This window comes from Montipora foliosa, unplaced genomic scaffold (genome assembly GCF_036669935.1).
Source record: "Montipora foliosa isolate CH-2021 unplaced genomic scaffold, ASM3666993v2 scaffold_425, whole genome shotgun sequence".
Taxonomy (NCBI): Eukaryota; Metazoa; Cnidaria; class Anthozoa; order Scleractinia; family Acroporidae; genus Montipora; species Montipora foliosa.
The window spans coordinates 855,001-880,000 of record NW_027179729.1 but is presented as its reverse complement, the minus strand read 5'-3'; the positions used below and the strand labels follow the sequence as shown (position 1 = coordinate 880,000).

The window sequence follows — 25,000 nt, the reverse complement described above, 5'->3', positions numbered from 1 at the left end:
CCTTAAGGGCAACGAACAATGACATCTTCTTCTATATATTGGCATTCCGTAACTTGCTGAGTACATTTCTCCGAAGAAGGTCGCAGTTTGTTAACGTTTTTATATCTGTTTTAACCCCTCTTCCTTTTAAAATTATGAGCACAGATCGCTCTTACAGATCTATTCTAGTTTTGTAAGCTGATTCATGAAGGTATCATAGTGGAAATACCTGAGAGAGGTGTACGAGGTTTCGGTTCCTACTAGAACAAGCGGTTTTTTCCAGATATTCAGCAGCTTTGACAATGTTAAACATGTTTTGTATACCTTAAAAAAAGCTACTGTGATGCAAATGGATCCAGACATGTTGAAACAACTCCATACAAAATGGACACGTTTGGATTAGATTGAGGAGCCAGTCTAGATCTTTTGACCTGTCGATTAGAGTACGGTAACGGCCTTTTTCAGCCAGAATTAGAGTACGACAGTGACAGTAAAGTACGAATATTCAGTGCTTTAATGTCTTATGCACATCGAAAGGCAGATTACAACACAGGAACCCAGCTTAATATCAGCAATTATAACAGGTTGTATCCACTGATCTTTTTTGATTTATCTTATCAGATAGAAAAAGTGACAAGAGATCCAAAACAGTTAACATTTTGTATCGACTATCTGCTAATGCGGGCCAAAATTTCAGTGTACATGCTATCGTCCTACACGCGATTCTCGTGAGGTGGAATCGTGGCAAGTCTACTTAAGGGATTAAAACATGAGAGGGATGTTTGATTTCTTCAAACATATACTGTTTATTTTGTCATGCAAAATGGAGTGATATTCCAAGCATACATACATTTTAAGACTCTAATACTTCTCTTCAAGTCTTTCTATTAATTTTTCTGACTCAACAATACATTTTTCAGCAGCTATTAATTGTTTTGAATAATCCCCTATCCCTCGCCCCACGTAAAGTTACAGTCATGTATGTAAATGTATGCAAGCATAAATTTCCATGCGGTAATATGACACGGAAAACAAGAAACGGAGGGCATTTTATACCTCATGCACTTACTGCGCATGAGTAATAATCCTACGAATACTGTGGACGTTTAAGGAAATCTGCTTAAATTCCTACGAATAAAGTGTAGTAGCCTCTTGATAAACATTGTCAAGTAACAATGTTTTTATAAACTTCACGTTTTGTGTGTTACAACCTTCCTTTTTAAATAGTGACAATAATGATTTTGAAAATTATATATACAAACATTTCTGAAGGTCTGGGACCGAGACTAAGAAAAACGATCTAAGCAAGAATCTAAAAATAGCAGTTGGCTATTTATAAAGTAAACGACTTATCGCTAGCCTGCTGAGGTTAGCATTAACAGCTGGATTAAGTTCCTTAATAAACAATGTTTCTTTAATTTTACAGTTGTAATCAGTTTTTCCTGATGCGAGGATTTCAACCTCAAATATTAAAATTTAAAAAAAAAAAATCTTGTTTTTCAGAACACTCGCTGCATCAAATCTTTCTTGCCATACAAAGATCGCTTGAAGCGATCTCACAACTCCAAGGTCATTTTCAAGGCTATTTGCTGGGACTGCAATGAAGTCCTCGCATCAGGAAAAACGGATAACCACTGTAATATTAAGCTGTTACTTTATTTATGAGTAACTGCTGTCATCTTTTTACTAAGATCGATTCTCTTGGTCTCGGTCCCAAACCTACTGAAATTTGTTTTAAGTGAATAATTTTAAAAATCATAACGATTACTTTTGAAAATGTATGTTGTAGCATACGAAACAATAAGTTCATAAAAATGCGTTTTTTCACAATGTATCACGGCGATTTGCATTTTATTTCTAATTGAGCTTTGATTTCCAAAGAACAACAGTTTATATGATATTGTTTGTCTTTCGTTAAAAAGGGCAGGACTTACCCTGTGCTAACAAGTGTTTCTTGAAATTAGTTGATGGTGGCTGGAGTGATTGGAACCACTGGAGTCTTTGTACAAGGGACATTAACGGCATGCAGATGCGGACGAGGGAATGCGTGAATCCAAAGCCACAGTTTGGTGGGATACCATGCAAGGGATCTACTACAGTTATGAGAGGGTGCACAAACACGTCAAGTTGTCAGCAAGGTAAATTACCAAAATCAACGCTGTTTGAGTTTGAATTGATTGCTAAGCAGCTCCTGAAATACCGGTCAATACCCTCTTACTTGTCCTTTTGTAATTTACAGAATGTTCATACTCTCTGTGTCCCTTTTTGGGGGGTGTCTTCAAACAAAATTTTTCTAAACTGTCAGGAACCTATGACTAGGAGCTTACAACTTCATTGCATCTATGAAACGGCGTTTTTACAGACCAAGTTATTTATAGTATGATTTTCCCCGAAACCGGACCTTTCCAGCCAATCACAAGTCTTGCATGAGAACTTAATCCACATGGGAATGAGGATTGGCACTCGTGCAAGCCAAATCGTATTTGAGAACACGTGTAAAAATAGCTTGATCTGTGAAAATGCCGTTACATAGACCTAGTATTGGAGCTGTAGGCTCCTAGTCAAGGGCTCCTGGAACTGTCTAGCATCCTGGCCTTAGCAAATTTTTATACACACATTTGATTTTTCCAGTTGATCTAAAGAAGAAAGTTAGGCCATCCTCATACCTTTTGCACTTATCCTATTAGTTATGAGAAATAGATGGCCACTCAACGCTGCCTGCCAAAAAGGGATACAAGGAGTTGTCATCATATCTCCATTAATTTACCAGGGTCAACATAACTACATGTAATATTAGTCAATTACAACCCAGCTAAAAACGGCAGAATTGGTAGTTATTCACTAGCGCAGCAATTTCTTTTATTAGAATTTCCAGTACGTTTTCAAGCAGAGGGCAATCCATCTACTGGACTGATGCAAATTCACAAGAACAACACCTGGAAAGCGCTTTGTACCGCACATTGGAATAATAGTGAAAGAATTCTTGCCTGCCATGTAAATGGCTACTCTGACTACAATAATGACAATTTTACAGGCAATTGGAAAAGAGGAAATACAAGCTTGGTGAACATCACTTCTCATTCCTGTTCATCAATCACTCAAAGTTGTGGGCTCATTAATAAAAAAATCGGATGTCCAGGTACAATGTATGAATTCAAAGAAAATCTGTTTTATCCATACCATCGCATAGTTTTAACACAGCAAGTCAACTAAAACCCCTATCAAGTCAAGTCAAGTCAAGTTTTATTGTAATATACGCTTAACTTTTGTGAAAAAAGATCACCAGCTAGTTTATAGGTATAACACAGAAAATAATAAACTAAACTTCAACAAGTAGCTAAAAAGATATGTTTAAAATTTAAAATTGAAATCTATTCACAGGACTAGATATAACTTATTCATAAAATAAAATTAAGCTAAGACTAATTAATAGTTACAAGATGTAAATTTACGATTGTATCAAACCTGACAAAGCTAATTTTCTAATACTGTTTTTAAAAACCTTAAAAGAACGAATAGTTCTAAAAGAGTCAGGTATTGCGTTCCATAATTTTGATGCCGTGAACCTCCACGATCTTAAACCATAGGTTGTAGTGTTGGCCTTTGGCAGCTTTAAAATGTCGCTTCCTCTTAGGTCATAATAACTATTTCTATGTGCGATTAGCTCTTTAATACTCCTAAGTGCATGATCACTGTTTATAGCTTTGAAAACCGTGCAGACTATTTGTTAGGTTATAATAAACTGTAGCTTGCAGTATAGCAAATGACTCACTGCTGGTAAGAAGGCAAGGCACTAATTGGAAGCATAGCCACTGAGGTGCAGTTGGGCTAAACGAGAAAAATTTCTCACTTAGCTGTGCTTCAGAGCAGGACTTATTTAAGTCCAGCAAAGGTCACGGTCTTTGTGACTGATGACTCTGAAACCGCTACTCTACTTTTAAGAAATGAAGGCCCAACTGGAACAGTCTCAATGAGTGGGCTACCTGTTAAAACATTATCATTGCTACATTATCAAATTAATGCTTTTAGCATCGCGTATCCAGTTCAAAGTTTTAGGCAAACTGAGATAAACTAGAGATATTGAGGAATGGACAATGAACAGAAAACAATGGTTTGTTGAAAAAAGAAACGTGGAGGACAATTAGAACCAAGCATTGCTTTAATTGGTGTGTCATTCTTTCAGTTCCTGTGCGCCTTATTGGGGCGAAAGTTGAGTATGGTGGAAGAGTAGAAGTTTTTTTCCGCAGAAGATGGGGCAAGATCTGCCGCAATAAATGGGATATCAATGATGTCAAAGTTGTTTGTAAACAACTTGGCTTTAGAGGTGTCCTGGCCGAATTCATGACGGGAATGAATACCACTGAAAAAAACATACCCGTTGTGATGTCAGATATAGCTTGTACTGGACAGGAATCCGTTTTAGCCCAATGTAATCGATTAGATGGAGAGCACAAGTGTCCAGAAGACATTGGAGCTCAGGCCTTGTGTGTACCAAGTAAGTAGTCACTTTTCACCATGACCGTGTATTTAATCTATTCCTGATGACAAACGAAGGGTTGCGACTAGAGACAATTTTTTAACTTGATCTCGCTCATTAGTATATTGTTTAACATTTGTGGGGAAAACTAAATATTTTGTAATGTCAATTCCAAACAAACTTCAATCTCATTCTAACTCTATTTCGAACAACAACAATAACATTTTTATTTGCACATTTTCTTTAAATCAACAATGGAAATCATCTTTAAAAAAAAAACAATTATCCAGATATGCGTGTACTGGTCATAGTAGCAAAGTAGCTTTCGAGTTCACCATTACTACCCAAAATTGAACACTGTATAATGGAAAAAATGAAATGAATATAGGTAACAGTTCTAGAAGAATAAAATGTGATTGAAAATAGATTAAAATACAAGAACCTTTAAATTGAAAAATATATTTACTGCGAAAGATTTGCAAACACTGATAAGAAATTTGGGAAAGTAAGTTTTTCAATATAACGATTTTGTTCTAGACAACGTGGAAGTTCTGGAACGGAAAAGCATCAGTTCTAATCTTGGTAGCACTGACACCGTGAAATGTTCCTTAAAGAAGGAGAATAAGAATGAGCGTGAGATGGTTAAATGGTATGAAATTGGCACCACTATAAGAGAAATCAAGTCAGAAGGGAGAATTGAGGTCAATGGTGTAACTTTGACAATAAAAAATGTTCAGCTGCATGATGGCGGGACATATGAGTGTCGAGGAGTAGGTTACACTCGATTCTACACAGTTTACGTCAATGGTGAGTTTTTAAAATGTTTAGAAAGCCACCGCTATGCTATAAATCATCTTCAACGACAGCAACATAATGCGAGTTTATCCTTAGGCCCGTTTCAAACGTCGAACTTTCCATGTGCCGAATCTAATACAAATATTAAAAATCTATTGTTTTCGCTCATTTGCATTAGATTGGACACATGTAAAGTTCGACGATTGAAACGGTCCTTATCCTCATCATCTTAATTTTCACCTTCATCAACATGCACATTACCAGCAATAACATATGTTTTTTACAAGAATTCTATCAGTCAGTTATCATCATTAGATAAGATTGTCAGTCTCTCCGTGAAAGTAATTGTTGCAGTTATGAAGCAACTAGATCAGTTGCAAAAGAAGCCTGAAAAATTCAACAGGACTTGAATCCCACTTGCTCTTACTACCATCTGCCCTATAAGGCCAACTGGGAGCTGGTCGCTTGTAAGTTCCAATTGTAACCCGAAATATGTGGAAGCATGAATGAGGGTGGATGTATGAAATATTTCATGCGTTTGAGTCCTGTTTAAGAGTGGACTGTTACAGGCTTCTTTTGCAATTGACCAAGTTGCATCATAACTGTGATAATCTACACAACCGCAGTAAGGTGTTACAATATACTAAATTTTCATATATTCTCTCTATCATTATCATTATCATGTGTTAGCACTGCAGGAGATTTATCCATCACTTTTTTTTCTTCTTTAGCCCAATTTAAAAACAAAAGACCACAACAAAAACTTATATATGGCAAACCTGGAAAAATAAGTTGTACTGCAGAAGGAAATCCTCGTCCTCAATTTGAATGGAGCAAAAACAATAGCCTACTCTTAGAGGATGACAGATTCACACAGTTGTCAGATGGCAGTTTGCAGATCGATACAGTTGGGCGGGAAGATAATGGAGCTTACAAATGTTCTATAAAACAAACCAAAGGAAGTGAGAGAATCACCGTTTATTTCCAAGATATCAGCGTTTCTGTCATAGGTGGGTAAAGGTGGAAATTATCAAGGTTGCATTCGTAAACAAAAAAGATAAATTCCAGTTCCCAAAAGCTAGCACAAATTTGGAAAACCAGAAAAAAGGCAATGAGTAAGATAACCCAAGTTTAGATCAACGCCATTCCTTGAATAATGGGCAAATAATTATTAACAAATGACGACTTACCACTCCATGCTAGTGCAGCCACGAATCTGTCAAATTCCTAGACATTCAAAGGACGAAGGAAGCTCAGTCATTAGACAAGGGCACCTCACAGCAACAGTTGACAAAGTACTCCAGAGGTCTAATGAACGTATTGTAGTTAGCATACTTGGTTTAAAGTAGGGTTACCATCATTTGGAGGTAGACATTGAGGCACACAGCATCACGATCTTTATGACGCGCTGAGATTTATTTCGCTAAAAGCACCTAGCATTTTACATAACTTCAGCTCAGATTTGTCTGATTTGAAGCTGTGCCTGCCACTCCATGTGGGACGACACCACGGTAAATGAAGAAGTTTCAGCAGATGATTAAGAGGTTGTTGAACTAGACCAATGCCTAAGGAACTGAACCTTAAATTCTGATCAGTGCAAGAAGTACAGACCGGTTAGCAGTAAACTATGCGTAGTTGGGGTACCAATTTCGGTATATTAAAAATCAGTCCTTTTCAATTTCTTCAGGCTTTCTTTGCCACTTTCACTTAACTCTATGCCGGAGTTAAAACATATCAATCTTAATGAATTCCAAAAAAAAAAAAAGAAATCAGTTTGGAGAAACTCTTCATACGCCTGGTTTACCATATCTGACCACTGACAAAAGACTGCAGTGTGTATTATAAAAGTACAAAAAGCTTGTGAGACCCTCCCAACAACGGAACATGGCAAATTTAAATTGGGGAACAAGGGAGCAATAAAAAAAATATCTCAGGGAACAAGTTTAGGGATAAAAAAGCTGGGAACAAGTTTAAAAGTAATTTCGGGAACAAGAGAAGAAAAGCAAATTTTAAAGGGAACATGGAAACAAGCACTCCCCCTGGGAGGACCTCGCTTGTGGCGTAGAGCACAGGAAGACAACGCCAATATATTATGCCCCCAAGCAAATGGCAAAGTGGAGAGGATGAACATGTCTATTCTAAAGTGAGTCAGAATAGCTCAAACAGAGGGCAAACAATACGAGACTATAACTTGCACGTATCTGATGATATAGAGATCACCTCCATATACCTCCACTGGTTTATGCCAGAAGAACGTCTGTTGAGAGGGTCCTAGCAACACCAAAACAACCCTGGAACAGAGAATGTGTGCGTGTCTGATAACTGTAGATAAAGACGAGATAGAACGTTATAAATGTCTTATAACTATTAAGCTCATTGATACCAAATTATTAGTAATAATTACGTTTGGAGTAAATTAACATACATTAATATCACTGACAGATGTAGATAAATAAAATCACTCAAATGACTTACATTAGGCAAAACAATGGCAAAAAAACAACATAGTGGAGACATTAATTACAGAAAAGCTATGCAAAATATACATTAATTTTACATAATAGCTAGGGTCTTCAACATAATCCTCCTCGCCTTCTAGGACCAAAAATAAAAGTATGACAGTGTTTTACAAAACCGTGTTCAATTCATTTTCACTTTAACTGCTGCTAGTGTAGATATTTTGTTTTTGGCAGAAAAAAAGTGAGGGAACAGAAGACAAGCATTTGCCCTCTTTTTTTCTGGGAAGTTCTGAAAACAAAATAATTATGAACTGCTGCAGTTCAAGCAAGATCTTATTATCTTAACAAGCCTTTCTCTTTTATTTTAAGTTCCACCAAATGTCCTGTTACCGGGAACAACCCATTATGCACTTGAAGGAGACAATGTTACTTTGACTTGTACTGTCGTCGATGGTTTGCCAAAGCCCCAAATAAGCTGGCTTAAAGATAAAATTCCGTTAGCAGAAGAGAAAGCAAGACTGGTTAAAAGATACATAACAGAAGAAGGAGAAGGCACCTACACCTGTGTAGGAAAGAACGAAGGAGGCTCTGCAAACGATAGCATTGATATCATCGTTGATGGTAAGAATGAACGTACTGCATCACAGTTTTCATGGTAGACACAAATATTATTTCATGAACGGTCGAGATTAGAACGTAGACTTGAAAGTCAAGCTGGACAGAGATGACATTGACACCATTGCTCCGTGGTCATACATGGGTCGCGTTCAGAGGCCTAGCGACTAGCCTGTTGCATACCCCCTGCGCACCCTCCCCCAAGATCCGCCCCTGCATTTTCTGTATTCATACACTTATCCCTTCAGTCTCAACATTACAGCATAGTAAGAGTAACTATGCACTTTATCGGTTTTCCTTTGTCTTCATCACTACACTTCAACGACAAACATGGTCGACCCAACACAGTACTTCTCATTATTTTCTTCTAAATCATAAGTCAATTGATATCCATCTAGAAGGGGGCATCTATAATATCTAAAACTAATCCTAGCCTGACCCTAATTTTTCCTTAGGCTTAATTTAGATTCCAAAAAGTGCATATTCAACCTAGGTAAAATGAGGACCACCAATGTAACCTTCAATTTGTTAGTAAAAACAGATTCAACTTGAGAACGGATTTTAACGGCAACGTGGAAATTATGCCCGAACTCTTCTCGATGGCCACATCATGGAGGGTTTCTGTGAATTAAGCCATACTTAACGCAATTTTAAGCAAGACAAAAATCTGAAAATAAATTGCCGTTAAGGCAATATAATAGGCTGCATTCACACGTTGACATCTTACGCTAGTGAGCCCTTGACGTCAAGTTTTCCTGGATCCAGCCCTGTGAGGTCCAATCGGTCAGTTTTGAACGTGAGCAACGGCTGACCGTGAAATCCAAAGCTTACACTAAAAGTAAACGGCCTTTGGATAAAAATCAAATCTCAACATTTTGCCAGTCAGGTGTTAAGCAAACACAGTTTCAAAATCTGAAGAAAAAAGAAGTGATTTTTTTTAAATCACTGGGACGCTTTAAGGACAAAGAAAGAAACACTGACGACTATTTTACACTCTGGGGCTACAGGCAATAATGAAAATAATGACTTCACAATGCAAATGACTTAAAAATACACAAATTGCAAACAGTGCGAAAAACGCATCAAGGGACCCAAGGTGCGGTCTTAAGGGTTGCTTAAGCTCCTCATTCAGTAAGCTGGAAATGAATGTCACTTATTATCTTACCATAGTCATGTCTTTCCTTACAAGTTTTGGTATTCTTCTTAGGGCTAGGGTAGTAACACTTTTAGCATTAAAACTGTTACATTTTCGTATTCGTTTTGTCATGAAGTGTTGTGAATTCGCATAAATGCTAAATTATTAACATCAGAAAGGATTGACTGATTTATTCATGCCCATATTAGTTTCAACCATTCAGCCAAGAAACCAGAAATTCAAATTGAGAAAGCATTACATAATTAGTTATCACTGAAAATTTGTGCCTAACACACCAAACCACTGGACTGCCCCATTAATCTAAGAATTTGTCACCTAATGCTTCTTTGGTCTTCGTACCCAACAGCAAGTTGGTTAGGGTTAGTCTTTTCAACCTTTGAGGCCAATTTGTTTCTGACACGGTGCATTTCATACGTTGATTGTAACGTTAACATAACAAAGTTGAAACACTTCGGTCACCAAAGATCCCCATTTCTTTAAAATGAATAAGTAAAAAAAGTTAACTCAATCCTTTCAAACACTTGGAAACAATAGTGTAATACAGTAAAACCTCGCAATTAAAAACCTATTTTGAAAACCTGTTAGTTTAAAATTACTCAGTTAGACCCCCTTTAAACAAGAACCTGTTTACTCTAGAATTTAAAGAACGTTCTTAGTTCCTAAAATCTAAAAAAAGTGTGCACTTTGGCAAATAAAATCAATTGATTGATGTTCTGAAGATTCGTGTGATATTTCGATTTTACTTACTATAGTAATTTTTATGTGATTTTTAAAATTCTCTATTTAAATTTCTACTTAAAATTGTACTGTATACCTATCCAAAACATATCATCTCACCTGCATGGTGATACTTCTTAAATTGTGCAAGTTGAACACATATATATCACTTGACGATTGAGCAAATGTGATGTTTATATTTATCTTTTTCGCTAGCTCCTCCTAAGCTGGATGCTTCTCTTAAGAAAGACTCTATGCCCGTGTTGTTGCACTCTACATTACAATTAAAATGTATTGAGAGAGGAGACCCAGAACCAAACGTGACCTGGACTGACAATGGAACGCAATTGTCCAATAACAACACTTTTGTCATCACTAATATGACTTTCAAAGATGCTGGCCAATATGGATGTCTTGCAATGAACAGGGCAGGAAATATAAAGGGCAACATTTGGATTGACGTAGTAGGTAAGTCAGCTAAATCACAAGGCACCCAAAGAAACTGTGTGACTATTTGAATATTTAACTGTAACAAATTAAAATGGTCTTGAATTGTAACACATGTAATCAGATCAATCTACTTTACATGAAATGTCATCGATTGAGCAACAACAAGAATAGCATACAGTCGTACATTAAATTAATTATTACGATCTTACAAACGATGTTATAACAGGGCTGGAGCATATAAAGTAACTTCGACTCTGTAGAGTCACTGGAAGCATACTTTAACTAAGAGCGATTGCATAATCTTGCCATTTTGGTCTCAATTCGAACCAAGAGATCAAGAAATTAAACTGGATGAAGTCCACAAGCCATTACAACTTGCCATACCCCTTCGTATTGCATTAATGGAAATTTTCGTGAACCGTGAATTGCCTTTTCTATTTTCAGTGAAATGTGAGATGACATTTTTTCCTCATAAAATGTGATTTTGTCAATTAACATAAGCCGTGATTTTTGAGAATACTTATCCGTGAAATGAGAGTCTGGTGTTTACTTCTCCGTGAACTGTGACGTGACGTGATCTTGCTTCATGGTTTTGTTTGTTTGTTTGTCTGTTTTTGTATTTATTTTGCGGGAGTAGGAGCCCGAGGAATTATAACAATGGAGTATAAATATAACTCAGCAGAGCAAGGTAAAACAAGTACATCTGGATTGCAAGATTTACTGCAATGTGAGCTTTCGACACATGACCTCGCCAGCCTTGAAAGAGGGTCTCAATGGGGTTAAGCGTGAGCCGTGGAAAATCGAAAAATGTTAACCGTTAAGCGTGAAAATGACCAAATAATAATCCTTAGCCGTGATAAAAATTAAGAGCATTTAGCGTGATTTCATTTAAATTTTTAAAAGTGGGATAGGTGGTATTTTGAAATACTTAGTCTTAAGAGACTTCCGAGCACTCCATACCGTTTTAACTCCCTTGCTATCAAACATGTCCTCCACCTTGAATTTATCTGATATACATAATTGCGTATTGGCTCTGAATTGAATATTATCGTTAACACTGTGTTCTAGGACGTGTGGTAGCATAGAAAATAAGGAAGATAAAAATCATACCCGTGGATAGGTTTTGAACCGGGCGTTTCAACTCTATAGGAACCACTTCACCACTGAAGATCAAGACACGGCTCTCTTTAAAAAAAACAAACAAACAAAAGATTTACCTAAGTCTCCCATATCATATTATTACTGAAGAGTAATTAGGCCTAAGATAGATTAATTAGGCGTCAGCTTTGATTTTAAAATGTTTATCTTTGTCGTGAGGTTTAGAAACCGACCTTTTGCAGTATTTTTATTGCTTGTTGCCGAGTGATAATACAGCATTATAAAATTAATAGTGTTTGAAATATTGTCCCTGAGCAAATAGCGGTGTGGTGGTCAAGTGGTAGGTGACGGGTTAAATTAATCAACATTCCCAGATTCGAGTACACTTGGTACACTTGGGTTGTCTTTTCAAATAACTCATTTCCCATAATGATATCAAGCACTCAGTCTTCTAAATTAATGATAATAGTCAATGACCCATTTCCGAGTTACTGCATGCCTCACTTTCAAATCGTGTCCCAGTGCACAACAATTCGAATGGAAATGAGTTGCGTATTCTTATGTAAATGAGACTGATTTCCGTTTCAATAGTTGAGCACCAAGACTCACTTTGAAACCGAGACAAATAGCGACTCAGGAATGGTCCATTCAGAGCAAATTAGCAATTGTGTATATCAGAAAAATTCGTGGTGAAGGATGGGTTGTGCTGTCCGTTCCCAAGGTATCTCTTCTTGCTTTTCTCTCTCCCGGACTCTCTCGCTCCAAGGAAAGGGAAGAAGAGAGATCCTGGGAACAAGGCTGACCAGAAAATTGTCCAGACTGTCTGGAATCGATTAGCTTTGCTCGATGCATGTTTTTAGCAGTTTTATGTCGCTCATATCTTTCTGAAATATGAGTGCTGTAAAAGAAATTGCGAGTTTGTATCGCACGGGAGAAGAAAAGCCCATAGAGCGGTGTAAAGTTCGCCTTAAAGATATATTCGTTTAACCCATGATGAGTGAGTCTATCAAGAACATCATCGACTTTCTGGGCTTTAAAGATCAAGCGAAAAGCTTCGGTATAGGTTTCTTGGTCTCACAAAAGACCCAAACATCGATCTGACTTCTGTTGAATGGGATAGACAGCCTTGTTAAAAATTTAGCACACTTTCATGCAGATTACAAAGAAAACATCGATATAAAAAACTGCTAACAACACAAGACAACACAAACAACACAAGTAGAGAATCTACATGACGTATCCCATTTTAAACATGAGACGTTCAACGCTCCCTTCAATACGCCCAAGACTTAATCATGGTAGCAAAAGAGTCTCTCAAAAGAGTTAGTAAATGGGCCGCAAAACACAATACCCATCCATTATCATATTACCTGGTACCCCAAACTGGTATGTTGCCCGTTGATTTAAATTTTATGCCCCACGCTTCCAAAAAATGACGAAGATGCAATACGGGATTGGCTAGACAGCTACCGCTCAGTGAGGGAAAGGATCGTACGAAGTGAAACATCAAAGGATAAGGCAGGAGCTTTACCACCAGCCGTGTATGCAAAACGACCAGCAGTGTGCAATGACCAGGCCAACACAGCGTTACCTGTCTTTCCCAGGACAACGGGAACCCAAGTAGAGATGACAGAGGTCAGAGGGGTGCCTATTACATTCGTATCAGACAGCAATATCCCTTTTTTTTTTTCTTACGCCTACTTCCTCTATTCTCTGAAGAACACGTAAGTGACTCAGATGAAGGCGTTGGAGTTGACGAAGCAGAAGACAAGGTCTGGAAGACAAGCCAAGGCCTCAGCAAAGTTTGACGAGTGAACAACACAAACTCATTAGCCACCTTGTGATAATCAATGATTTAAACTATGCAGTTATATGTCTACTGAAGCCTATTAGTAACTAACAGACAGGACGTTGCCTTGTTTTTCACATAAGCTAACCATGATCTCCGTTGGCCGAGAAAAGACAAATTATTTAACCGTCAGCCGTAAAAGCTAACCCCCCCCCCCCCTTCCGGAATTAAGACAACATCCTCAACCAAATTCGTGGGTTTTATACATATTCATATAATTACGTTTATTTTACGTCCCTGTAGGGCTTTGCAGTGAAACATATAACAAGATAAAAATAATACAACACAGAATAAAATAAGTACTACATAAGTAAAAGTTAAGATTTCAGACATCTAAATAAAATACAAACTGATGATTAAACTATTTAATAGCTGGGTATTTAAGGCAGCTGTAATACACCTTATTCCAAAATGGCCGCCATTTTAGTGTTCTTTTGTTTCCATGCAAATTAGCCCTTACGACCTCGTTCAAGGTTAAATATTCTTTTGAATTTTACGTTTGAAAGCGAGGCCATTTTGGAATAAGGTGTGAGCGCTGATCAATTAGAAACTTCAACATTCCCTTCCCCCCCCCTCCCCCATCAATTTATCCTGACGTTAACCTGACACTTACGCTTTAGACTTTATATTCTTTCTAACGTTTTGTATCTCACTCGAATATGTAATCTATTTTTGTCACTTAATCATAATCAGTTATGCATGTTTGGCCTAGTTGTTATATAGTCCTAACGGTTTTTCAACGACGATGTTCGGGACATCAAAACATGTCTTATAAGTTAAAATGTCGTAATCTTCCTAAAAATTAATCAAGTCGAGAAATTACAAGAAGCAAGTGTAAGCTTCTCTAACTCCAAAACACGGCGAAGGTTGTTTAACGAGAGTACTGTATTCTTATCAACAACAGAGCCTGGAGCGTTCACGACTGAATGTATTATAAATTGTTCAGTGCCGGTTGATTACCTCAGAACATAAAACTTTTACAATGAAAATGAGGTGGAAAAACGTACCATATTTTATTCACTCTAGAGTATGACAACTTTGAAGACAACTTTTGAAGACATTTTTTTGCAAGCCAATCGCTCACAAATGCTATATGCATTCCTTTAAACTCTTCCATCTCGTCTAAACACGTGTTTAAAGCTGTTAGTGACTGCGGTGCCCGAAAAAAATCATTTGAAACCTGACACATTTCCCCCACCCCACAGGGACAAAGGTCAAATTCCCCATCCCGTCAAATGCGCAGGGTTTGCCCGGGCTGGAAGGGGGAGGGGATGTTGAAGTTTCGATTTGATCGGCGCATAATCTGCAATCTGTAATCTTATAAATTCAGCTTGCTGTCAATTAGGAGTTTCTTTTCTCATCATAATTTTAAATTGAGCTAACGATCGACTGAACTTAATATTCTGCGGTATAGCGTTTCAAAGAGATACTGCTCTATAATAAATGGTTCTTTGGCTATTTGTAGTTCTAAGTAAAGAAATATTTAACAGCTGTGAGTTTGTAGTTGTACGGTTGATATAAATGAGCGCTTCATTAATTAATAAACTAATCAGATAAATACTCCGGAACGAGGCAATTCATGCATTTGAATGCCATAATTTAATCGCAGTAGAACAAGTGTCAGTCGAACGCACTCTAAAATTACAATAAGTTCTGTTTCTTGACGGATTTTCTTACGACCTACAGCTTACGACCAACGACCAATCGCGTAACATAAACGCCTCTTTTAAGGGCCACTACATCTGTAAAAGAGATGACCAGTACAAAACTACCTAAAAGGCTCACGTCCTCTTCTCTAGCCACTGAATGAACTGTCCCTAAACGAAATTATATTACACCAATTCCAAACCATTCGTGTTAATCGTTAAAAACCTGACAATCAATCTAGTCCACAGCAGCACTTCTGAATATCCAGGTGGTTCGGCAGCCACACATAATGACAAATAATGAAAAATACCTCGAGCGCGTAAAGCAACAAAAATACAATTGTTTTTGTTGGTGAAACCCAGCTCAGAATTTGGCGTGGACATTCTTAACTATAGCTGCGTTTGGGTTAAAGCCCTATTTTCATATTAATTGGTGAGTTCCACGATAGTTTTGTTTTATGGTAAGCATTAATTTTAAAACGGCTTCCCAAGTGTCTAAACCAAATTCAATAGAGACTATAAAAAACGAAGAGGATTGACAAAAATTCAACGAAATGGTAACCAATTTAGGTGTGGTTGATTCACGTTATTGTTGTAGTCTATTCGCACACAAGCATGGTTAATAGAGGGGAATGGTTAGGAAACCCGACAAATTTCTTAGTTGTAGGTTTTTGTTCTCCTTTTTGGCCTTGACCGTGCACAAAATACAATAGTTGTTTACTCCGTACTGAGGTACTAACCAATAGAAACGTGTTGGTTACGTAATTCATGCATAGTGTATGAGCGCAAAACAAAAGATTGTGCACGGTCGTGGACTTTCCAACCTAAACCTTGGCATCTTTGTTTGCTCCTTTGATGTTTTCCGAGCTTCCAAACCATTCCCCTCTATTAACTATGACACAAGTTAACGAACGGTAGCATCTATGTTTCAGGTAAAATCCGTTCTTAGGGTGAATCCGTTTCATTTAGGTTAAATTGCTGACCCTCATTTTAATCTAGGTTGAATACACACTCTACCTAATCAACCCCCTATAAAAAGTTGAAAACACCTATACCTTCACTTAAGCTCTGTCTTACTTAGATCTCACCTCATCTTCTTAATGTTTCGTATCATCTTATCGGTTTCTGTATTCATACACTTACCCATTCAGTCTCAACATTGCCGCATAGTAAGAGAACAAAGAACTGTACTATGCACTTACCGGAACTCCGCGAACTCGGACCTTCCAGATCCATAGTCCTGCGTCTTCACTACTACACTACAATGGCGAACATTCTCAATCTAATACAGTTCTTTTCATTATTTACGGTTGCATAATAAGTCATTTGATATTCATGTATAATAACCAAAACTAATCCTAACCTGCCCTTAATTTTTCCCTTACTGCAAAAAAAAAAAAAAAAAATTCTTCAATTCATCTGATTGCGCTTTCAACCTCGGTGAAATGAGGATCACTAATTTAGCCTTAAGTTAAAGCGGATTTAATCTGAGAACGGAGTTTACCGGCAACGTGTACACCTTTTGACAGTGCCATTTAGAGTTCACAGACATGTTAACAATGAAATCCACAGCGTATGTGTCCTATTCAAGAATTTTTGTTTTTTCACGCCGGTGTTCGCAGACTACACACATTATCTGAGAACAAAGCAGAAACATTTGACTCGATTTGCGTTAATTGTTGGTTTCAGTTTACAGTGTCCCCAATTAGTGCTCCAGCGCTAGAACGATTTGACACTTAAATAAACTTCCTTTCCTTTTTCCTTTCCGCATTAAACTAATGGCTTGAATCAGATTATGTACTGTTTACATGTCCTAAAGCCCACTACAGAGACCCTTACTAATAGACTTGTCATGGTCTATACAATCATGTGTCCATGGAGAGATAGCCTCAAGACCCATCGTATTTTCCTCGGTCTCCTGCGGTTAACAGTTAAATTACAGTAAAACCGGTGCTCGCCACTTTGCAATATTGTCACGCAATGTTGCGTTTTTGATTGGCACTTTTCTCCGAGCAAGTTGAGGGTTTAAGTTTGCCAACGTATGCACAGTTGAAGTCCAATGGTATGCCTCGAACTGTTATTATATTGTGAACCTTCGCCATAGTTGGTTTGGAATTGATTACTTTAATTTTTTGGAAGGCACGTCAAATGGATTTGAAATGATTAATTTCTCCGAAGAAAGTTTACGCGTGGAATCCAGTAGCGGTGAAGGGAGATGTTGTTGTACGGACTTTCACCACGGAGTTTTCGAGGAAAACCATTTGCTCTTAATGCTAAGAAATCGTGTAGTTGAATCATAGTTAATCTTGGGACTGGTTATGAAACCCTGGGAATTTGAAAACCAGAAAAAATACAGTCGCAATTAGATGTTGAACCGACCGTGACCCTGCACAATCTTTTGTTTTTGGTTCGCAAGTTAATTTCGAATAAATTAGTCGAAGCTTTTGATTGGTTATCCTGCCGAAAAAAGCGTGTTTTTGTCGGGTTTTGTGCAAGGTCAAGGGCAAAAAAGGGAACAAAAACATGAAACAAAGAAACTTGTCGAGTTTCATAACCAGCCTACATCTATTAACTATTGTTGAATTGATGTTTCATTCCCCTTACAGTCCTGAATTGTGAGCTTTGTTCCAGGTCGAACCGTTTTCCCAGAAAATGGGGTAATTCTAGGTTTGCAAACAATTACGAAAGCGATATATTGTGGAATTGTCATTTAAGAATTAGTTATTATGCCGTAAATTTATATTGTCATAAATGGAGATCAAAGTTGTTTTGAACAGGTACAAATACCTGACTCTGCATGGGAACGTAAAGAGCTGGCAGCAAGTTGACATTTGAACTTGCAACTTCCTCGGAGCAAACTACCAATCAAAACACCAACATTGCGTCACAAAATTGCAAAGTGGCGCTCAAATGAACAACTGGTTTTACTGTAAATCGACAAGTCTTTGGCCAAGCCAAGTAACCGCCTAGATATGCACAGGAACCTCCAAGAAAAGAAACAGGTGTTACTATTGTTGACACTTTACTTACTTTAACTTGTGGAAGTCAAAGCAGTTTTTTTTTCCCAGTAGGGAACCTGAAAACTTGAGTTAACTCGAGCTGGGTGGATATGAATGACATGATAAAAGCTCACTCTGCTCTTTGTATTCATAATCAACAGCCAATTCTTCCATCTCAATGCACCCTTGTAGTGAATTATGCTAACTACATGTGGATTTGTAAGGAGATCATTTTACATATCAAAGTATCATCTCAGTGGTTTTTCGTATTCAATAACTTAGATTTACTTGTCTTAAAATAGTCTATCCTGTGGTTGATGTCTATCCAAGAAACCAAACAGTTCCTGAGGGAAAAACAACTAACATCAGTTGCAAAGCCAAAGGAGATCCACTTCCAAAATTATCTTGGAAATTTGATGAGGGAGAGCTTCCCCCAACTGCTGTCATTATGAATACTTCGGAGGGGTCTCTACTCCAGTTGCCAAATACTACAAAAAGGATGGAGGGAACGTATAAGTGTAAGGCTACAAACAAGGCCGGTGAAGAACATTCCACGTCTACTCTTCATGTGTTAGGTTTGTATCGATCACAAGTTGTGAAAAGCATTTTTTTTTTCATAAACAATCAAAGTGACTTTCTGACTTTCTTTATAATGGTAGTTTGAATCCATGAAAATGGTGGTTTTGATGCAATTATGTATGCTGTTCGGAACTAGTTGGCTATTGAATTTTCACGTTTTATGAGCTTTAATTCGTCGTCTTTTAATTTTTTTCCCTTACTACGACCAAAAATGTAGAAGGCGTTGATGCACGCAAACTTTTAAACGCATATTTAAGAGCTTTCTGTGGTCGACTAGAATCTTGGTTATATAAAATGGTTCAATTGCTACAACAAATAGGTGAATGCAGTCTTCCCTCAATGTTATTGCAACAGAATTAATCACAGTATTGATCTGGCGTTTATGTTCGAGATGTAACAACATACTATAAATCAAAGCATGCATAACATTGCATTTGATCTACAGAAAAGCCGACTGTCGTGATCTCTGGAGAGTCCTGCCAAACAAGAATGGAAGGTGACAAACTTAATCTGACTTGCCTGGCCAGAGACCCAACATCGGAAATAAGATGGACAATAAAAACTGTTTCTAGGGGTAAAATGGCTAACATTATTAAGAATGGAGACAGGAGCATCCTCATTATAGAGAGAGTCAAGGTTTCTGACAGTGGTGAATATATGTGCGACGCCAACAATGCAGCAGGCTTTGCATCCTCGTCAGTTAATGTCGAAGTAAGAGGTACGTAATATTGAAGTTGATATTGATTTAGAGAGTCCAGTTTGAAAATTTCTACATTACACGAGACAGGGAAACCCAATGAAAGTTACTTGCGAAATGTATAATAATGCGCTGATCAAATCGAAACTTTCACATTCCCCGATCCCCCGGGCAAACCCCGGTCATTTGACTATTACCTGTGTCCTGGAAGTGGGGAATTTGACGGGTAAGGCCTCCCTGGAGGTGGGGAATTTGGCCCTTGCCTGGGTGGGGTGGGGAAAATTGAACCGAAAGTGTCACGTTTCAGATGATTTTTTTTTCGGCCGCCGAATTCGCTAACAGCTATAAACACGTGTTTGAAAGAGATGGAAGAGTTTAGCCGCTGTCCTAAAAATCAAATAGATGGTACATTGTCTGAAGTAAATTTTTCGGGAAGGCAATGGGCATTGAGAAAAAAACAAGAAAGACTCACGAGAGAATAATACCCGCATTGTCACAACTTATTATCCAGCAGTAAAATATCTTAAACATTTGATGAAATTATGGAGTTTAATACACGATCAGCCAATGCTGAAAAATATTTACAAACGCCTTGTATCCTACTTCCTCGCAAGAGCAAAGCTTTGACGGCACATATTACAGCGTCGCAACCGCAAAGACAATAATAATAATATATATAACCTAGATTTACTTCTCTTAAAATAGTCTATCCTGTGGTTGATGTCTATCCAAGAAACCAAACAGTTCCTAAAGGAAAAACAACCAACATCAGTTGCAAAGCCAAAGGAGTGCCACTTCCAAAATTATCTTGGAAATTTGATGAGGGAGAGCTTCCCCCAACTGCTGTCATTATGAATACTTCGGAGGGGTCTCTACTCCAGTTACCAAATATTACAAAATGGATGGAGGGAAGGTATCAGTGTAAGGCTACAAACAAGGCCGGTGAAGAACATTCCACGTCTACTCTTCATGTGTTAGGTTTGTATCGATTACAGGTTGTAAAAAGCGTTTTGAAGAAATCCAGGCTGACACATTAGTTTCGAGCCCATGGACTTTTTTTTTAATAAACAACCAAAATGACTTCTGTATGATTTATCATGCTCTTACAATAAAGTATTTGTGCAATCATGTTTTATAAGCTATAAAAAAGTCTTGTTTATTTTTTGGCTTTACTTCAACCAAAAATGTAGAAGTTGTTGACACAGGCATAAATATAAACTGTTGCATAGCCGACTGAAATCTCGGCTACATAAGATCGTTCAACTGCTACAAGAAAAAGGTGAATACAGTTTTTCATCAATTGCAACATATGACCAGTTCGAGATGTAACAACACACTATAAATCAAAGCATGCATTATGTTTTATTTCATCTTCAGAAAAGCCAACTGTCGTGATCTCTGGAGAGCCTTACCAAAGGAAACTGGAAGGTGACAAGCTTACTCTGACTTGCAAGACCGAGGACCCAACATCACAAATAAGATGGACAATAAACACTGATTTTGGGGGTGAAAAAGCTACTATTACTAAGAATGGGGACAGGAGCATCCTCATTATAGAGTATGTCAATGTTTCTGACAGTGGTGAATATATTTGCGAAGCCAAGAATGCAGCAGGCACTGCATACTCGTCTGTTGATGTAGAAGTTAGAGGTATGTAATATGGAAGTTGATATTGATCTAGAGAGTCTAGTTTGATAATTTTTACATAGTAAAAAATCACTCGACGGTGGACTTTGTATTCACAGTCAACAGTCGATGGGTAAGGCTCTGTTGAAGATCAATAATTACGCACTCTGCAGATAAACGAGGCTGTCAACAGTTTTCAAAAGTGAAGAAGGGAGTTTAACAAAAGCAACCATAATGTGAATATGCGTTATGTTCGTGAAGCTTTCTTTCAGTCCTTTACTTCTCCATGGCTTGATTGGCAGCTGTTTTGTGATTGAAAGGGGTTAAACATTGATTCTTAGACAGGGGGAAGGCAGTGTAGGCTACCAAATTTTTGTAGGCTACCAAATTTTTGTAGGCTACATATAGACTCCCATACTGGCACAACAACTGTGAGATCAGCACTAATCAATAACTTACGGTGATTTCAATTTAAAATTTAACAAGTGAAAGCGGATGTAAAATTCTACAAGCAAAGTTGTGTCTGTGAAATCTCTTCTTTCAGTAAAAATTATCCTTTGTTTTTTTTCTCAATTCTTTACACTATAGCTTTGCAAGTATATGTACAAGCAGGTAGGTTGACATGTATATTTCCTCTTATATTTTGAAATTCTCTACTCCTCTGTCCCCTTTCAATGGCACCCAACGGAGGTTTTCCGGAGGTGTGTATTGTGTATCAGCCATCTCAAAAAAAAAAAATGTTTGGGAAGTTGCATGGAAAAATATTTGTGTTGTGCTAGCGAATTATTTTCAGTGTGCTCGCATCGCATCGCGACCAGTTCGAGATGTAACAACACACTTTAAATCAAAGCATGCATTATGTTGTATTTGATCTTCAGAACAGCCGCCTGTCTTGACCTCTGGAGAGTCTTACCAAAGGAAACTGGAAGGTGACAAGCTTATTCTGACTTGCAAGACCAAAAACCCAACATCACAAATAAGATGGAAAATAAAAACTGATTCTAGGGGTAAAATGGCTAACATTACCAGGACTGAGGACATGAGCATCCTCATTATCGAGAGTGTCAAGGTTTCTGACAGTGGTGAATATATTTGCGAAGCCAAGAATGCAGGAGGCACTGCATCCTCGTCTGTTGATGTAGAAGTTAGAGGTATGTAATATGGAAGTTGATATTGATCTAGAGAGTCCAGTTTGATAATTTTTACATAAAAAAAAAACCACTCGACGGTGGACTTTGTATTCACAGTCAACAGTTGATGGGTAAGTCTCTGTTGAAGATCAATAATTACGCACTCTGCAGATAAACGAGACTGTCAACAGTTTTCAAAAGTGAAGAAGGGAGTTTAACAAAAGCAACCATAATGTGAATATGCATTATGTTCGTGAAGCTTTCTTTCAGTCCTTTACTTCTCCATGGCTTGATTGGCAGCTGTTTTGTGATTGAAAGGGGTTAAACATTGATTCTTAGACAGGGGAAAGGCAGTGTAAGCTACATATAGACTCCCATACTGGCACAACAACTGTAAGATCAACACTAATCAATAACTTACGGTGATTTCAATTTAAAATTTAACAAGTGAAAGCGGATGTAAAATTCTACAAGCAAAATTGTGTCTGTGAAATCTCTTCTTTCAGTAAAAATTATCCTTTATTTTTTTTCTTAATTCTTTACACTATAGCTTTGCAAGTACATGTACAAGCAGGTAGGTTGACATGTATGTTTCCTCTTATATTTTGAAGTTCTCTACTCCTCTGTCCCCTTTCAATGGCACCCAACGGAGGTTTTCCGGAGGTGTGTATTGTGTATCAGGCAGCTCAAAAAAAAATGTTTGGGAAGTTGCATGGAAAAATATTTGTGTTGTGCTGGCGAATTATGTTCAGTGTGCTCGCGCTCTTGTTCTGAGGACTATTTGTAGTCAATGTGCCCTTCGCTTCTTTCCCACCCACATTACTGAAGGCTATGATGTATTTTGAGAATTTTGAAAAAAATGGCTCCTTGGATGCCCCTGCCCTTTTACAAGAATGTTCAGTTATCATTCTCTCTTTACCTCCAAACTTGACAGACTCTCATGATTGGGTAATTTAGAGGTGTTGATTTTAATTCGCTCTTAAATGGTGTACCTACAAAAGCTATTATCACACAAATATCTTTCCCTCCCTGTCTCCCCCCTCTCTCTCTCCATCTCCCTCTTGCAAACCACCAATGTCTGTTTGAATTTATGTCAATAAAGAGTCGAGATAACAGTTTAAAAATTACTTTTGTGTTACTGTTAGACTTAGACCTACATACATAAGGGGCACAGCATACTGCGGCAGTCTCGATATTATGGAGATTGTTGTCTACTTTGGAGTTACCCTCCTAAGGCAGTAGGATGTTCCATCTCATGGAAAATTGGATAACATTTTTTTTTGAATTTCCTTACCATGTCAATTTACTCCTTTTGTTTTACCATAACTTGAAATCAAGAACTTTCATGTTTACAGCTTTTGAGTGGTACTATATTGTCAGCCCAGTATCTGCTGTTGCAGTAACAGCATTCATCGCCTGGTACCTTTGCAAACGACGCACAAGTAAATGTAAAAGCCTGCATACATACATTTTTATTCTTAATTCTTAAGGAGTTTAAAACGTCATACAAAAAGAAATGCTGTTATAAAAAGCAACAGAACTATGAAGATACAATACGCCATGTTTCTGGAGAATGTACTCCATAAAGCAATAGTCATGTACTTACAGATGATGTACACGTACATTCTGTTTCGTTCGTGGGTGAGAGATCTACTTGCCAGTGACTCAGGGTTACTGATACAAAAAAAAAAAAAAGATCCAAGTGCTCCAAACAGGACTCGAACTTATGAACTTCCAATCTTACTAACTCGGATTGCGACCAAACTGAAGGTTACAGGGACGCCACTTTAAGAGCACTCCGATGCTACGATACATGATAAGCAATCGAACACAGCAAAACCCCATCATAAAAGCCTTTGTTTTCTCTAGATGTTAGTGTGAGGCATTATTAATGTTATCAGTTACCCTGACAATTACGACCAATCTATGGTCCAATCTATGTGAGAACAATCTATGGAGACTCATATCAGAATAAGAACAGGCTGTTCACGAGGAACAAAATGCTATGCTTAAAGTTACATGTGGCTATTGTTTTTGGCACTAACATTGTGGCTAATTATTAAAACATAAAAGTAGGATGAATATAATAATATTGGGAGCCTGGCTTTAATCATTGCTGCCAATCGATCTACACATATGCATAATAGTGAATCTTACCAAATCTATCCCTTTTTTCACATGCTATTGTATTCATTGCTTTGCTGAGAAGCCAGAGCTAGGTAAGTCGAATCTTTTAGAAGCCAAATACACGAGTTAGGCTGAATTATGTTGCCCCTAGTTGTTGTTACCCAATTTGCGACAAAATGCCTTTAAAGGATGTTTACTTTAACATCCGTGGTCACATGATAGCCTTTACTAGCCAAGACTTCTTATGAGGTTTCATATCATAACATTAAAAAAAGTGAAATCTTGTCATCTTTTTTGTTTGTGTTCTCTCTGAACTTTTAAGCACCTTAATATTTAAAAAAAGTAATTCAAATAATGCAAATTTAGGGTATGTGGATAAGTATAGGTACTCAGTACCAGTACTCACTGGTCAAGTCAAGGTCTTATTTGTTTGTCTAACCTTCCGTTGTTGTTATCTCAGAGGAGTAAGTTTCACGTCTTTGACAGAGTGTGTAAGACTTTAATTTCATGCCATAATTTAGTGACGAACAGTCACCCCCACCATTGAATAATATATGAAAAAAAAAATGAATTTCTGGATTTAAGATCAACAGGTTTTGAA

At 37.6% G+C, this 25,000-nt stretch overlaps 2 protein-coding genes across 2 annotated transcripts in view; both read left to right on the top strand.

Moving 5' to 3' along the window:
* LOC137988719 (hemicentin-1-like) overlaps positions 1 to 24,150 on the top strand; it is a 37,221-nt gene extending 13,071 nt beyond the window's left edge. The window contains exons 3-17 of the mRNA XM_068834691.1: positions 1,944 to 2,117; positions 2,846 to 3,118; positions 4,163 to 4,474; positions 4,994 to 5,263; positions 5,983 to 6,261; positions 8,080 to 8,331; positions 10,415 to 10,666; positions 18,543 to 18,815; positions 19,265 to 19,537; positions 20,222 to 20,494; positions 20,894 to 21,166; positions 21,731 to 21,754; positions 22,021 to 22,293; positions 22,823 to 22,846; positions 23,628 to 24,150. Coding sequence (XP_068690792.1) covers positions 1,944 to 2,117; positions 2,846 to 3,118; positions 4,163 to 4,474; positions 4,994 to 5,263; positions 5,983 to 6,261; positions 8,080 to 8,331; positions 10,415 to 10,666; positions 18,543 to 18,815; positions 19,265 to 19,537; positions 20,222 to 20,494; positions 20,894 to 21,166; positions 21,731 to 21,754; positions 22,021 to 22,293; positions 22,823 to 22,846; positions 23,628 to 23,761 — 3,359 coding nt within the window. The 3' untranslated portion in view covers positions 23,762 to 24,150. The remainder of the gene's footprint in view (positions 1 to 1,943; positions 2,118 to 2,845; positions 3,119 to 4,162; positions 4,475 to 4,993; positions 5,264 to 5,982; positions 6,262 to 8,079; positions 8,332 to 10,414; positions 10,667 to 18,542; positions 18,816 to 19,264; positions 19,538 to 20,221; positions 20,495 to 20,893; positions 21,167 to 21,730; positions 21,755 to 22,020; positions 22,294 to 22,822; positions 22,847 to 23,627) is intronic.
* Positions 24,151 to 24,164: 14 nt separating this feature from the next.
* Positions 24,165 to 25,000, top strand: part of LOC137988677 (tyrosine kinase receptor Cad96Ca-like) — a 45,472-nt gene continuing 44,636 nt past the window's right edge. The window contains exons 1-2 of the mRNA XM_068834655.1: positions 24,165 to 24,491; positions 24,985 to 25,000. The exon at positions 24,985 to 25,000 is cut by the window's right edge and continues 178 nt beyond it. The gene's annotated coding sequence lies outside the window, so the exon portion shown is untranslated. The remainder of the gene's footprint in view (positions 24,492 to 24,984) is intronic.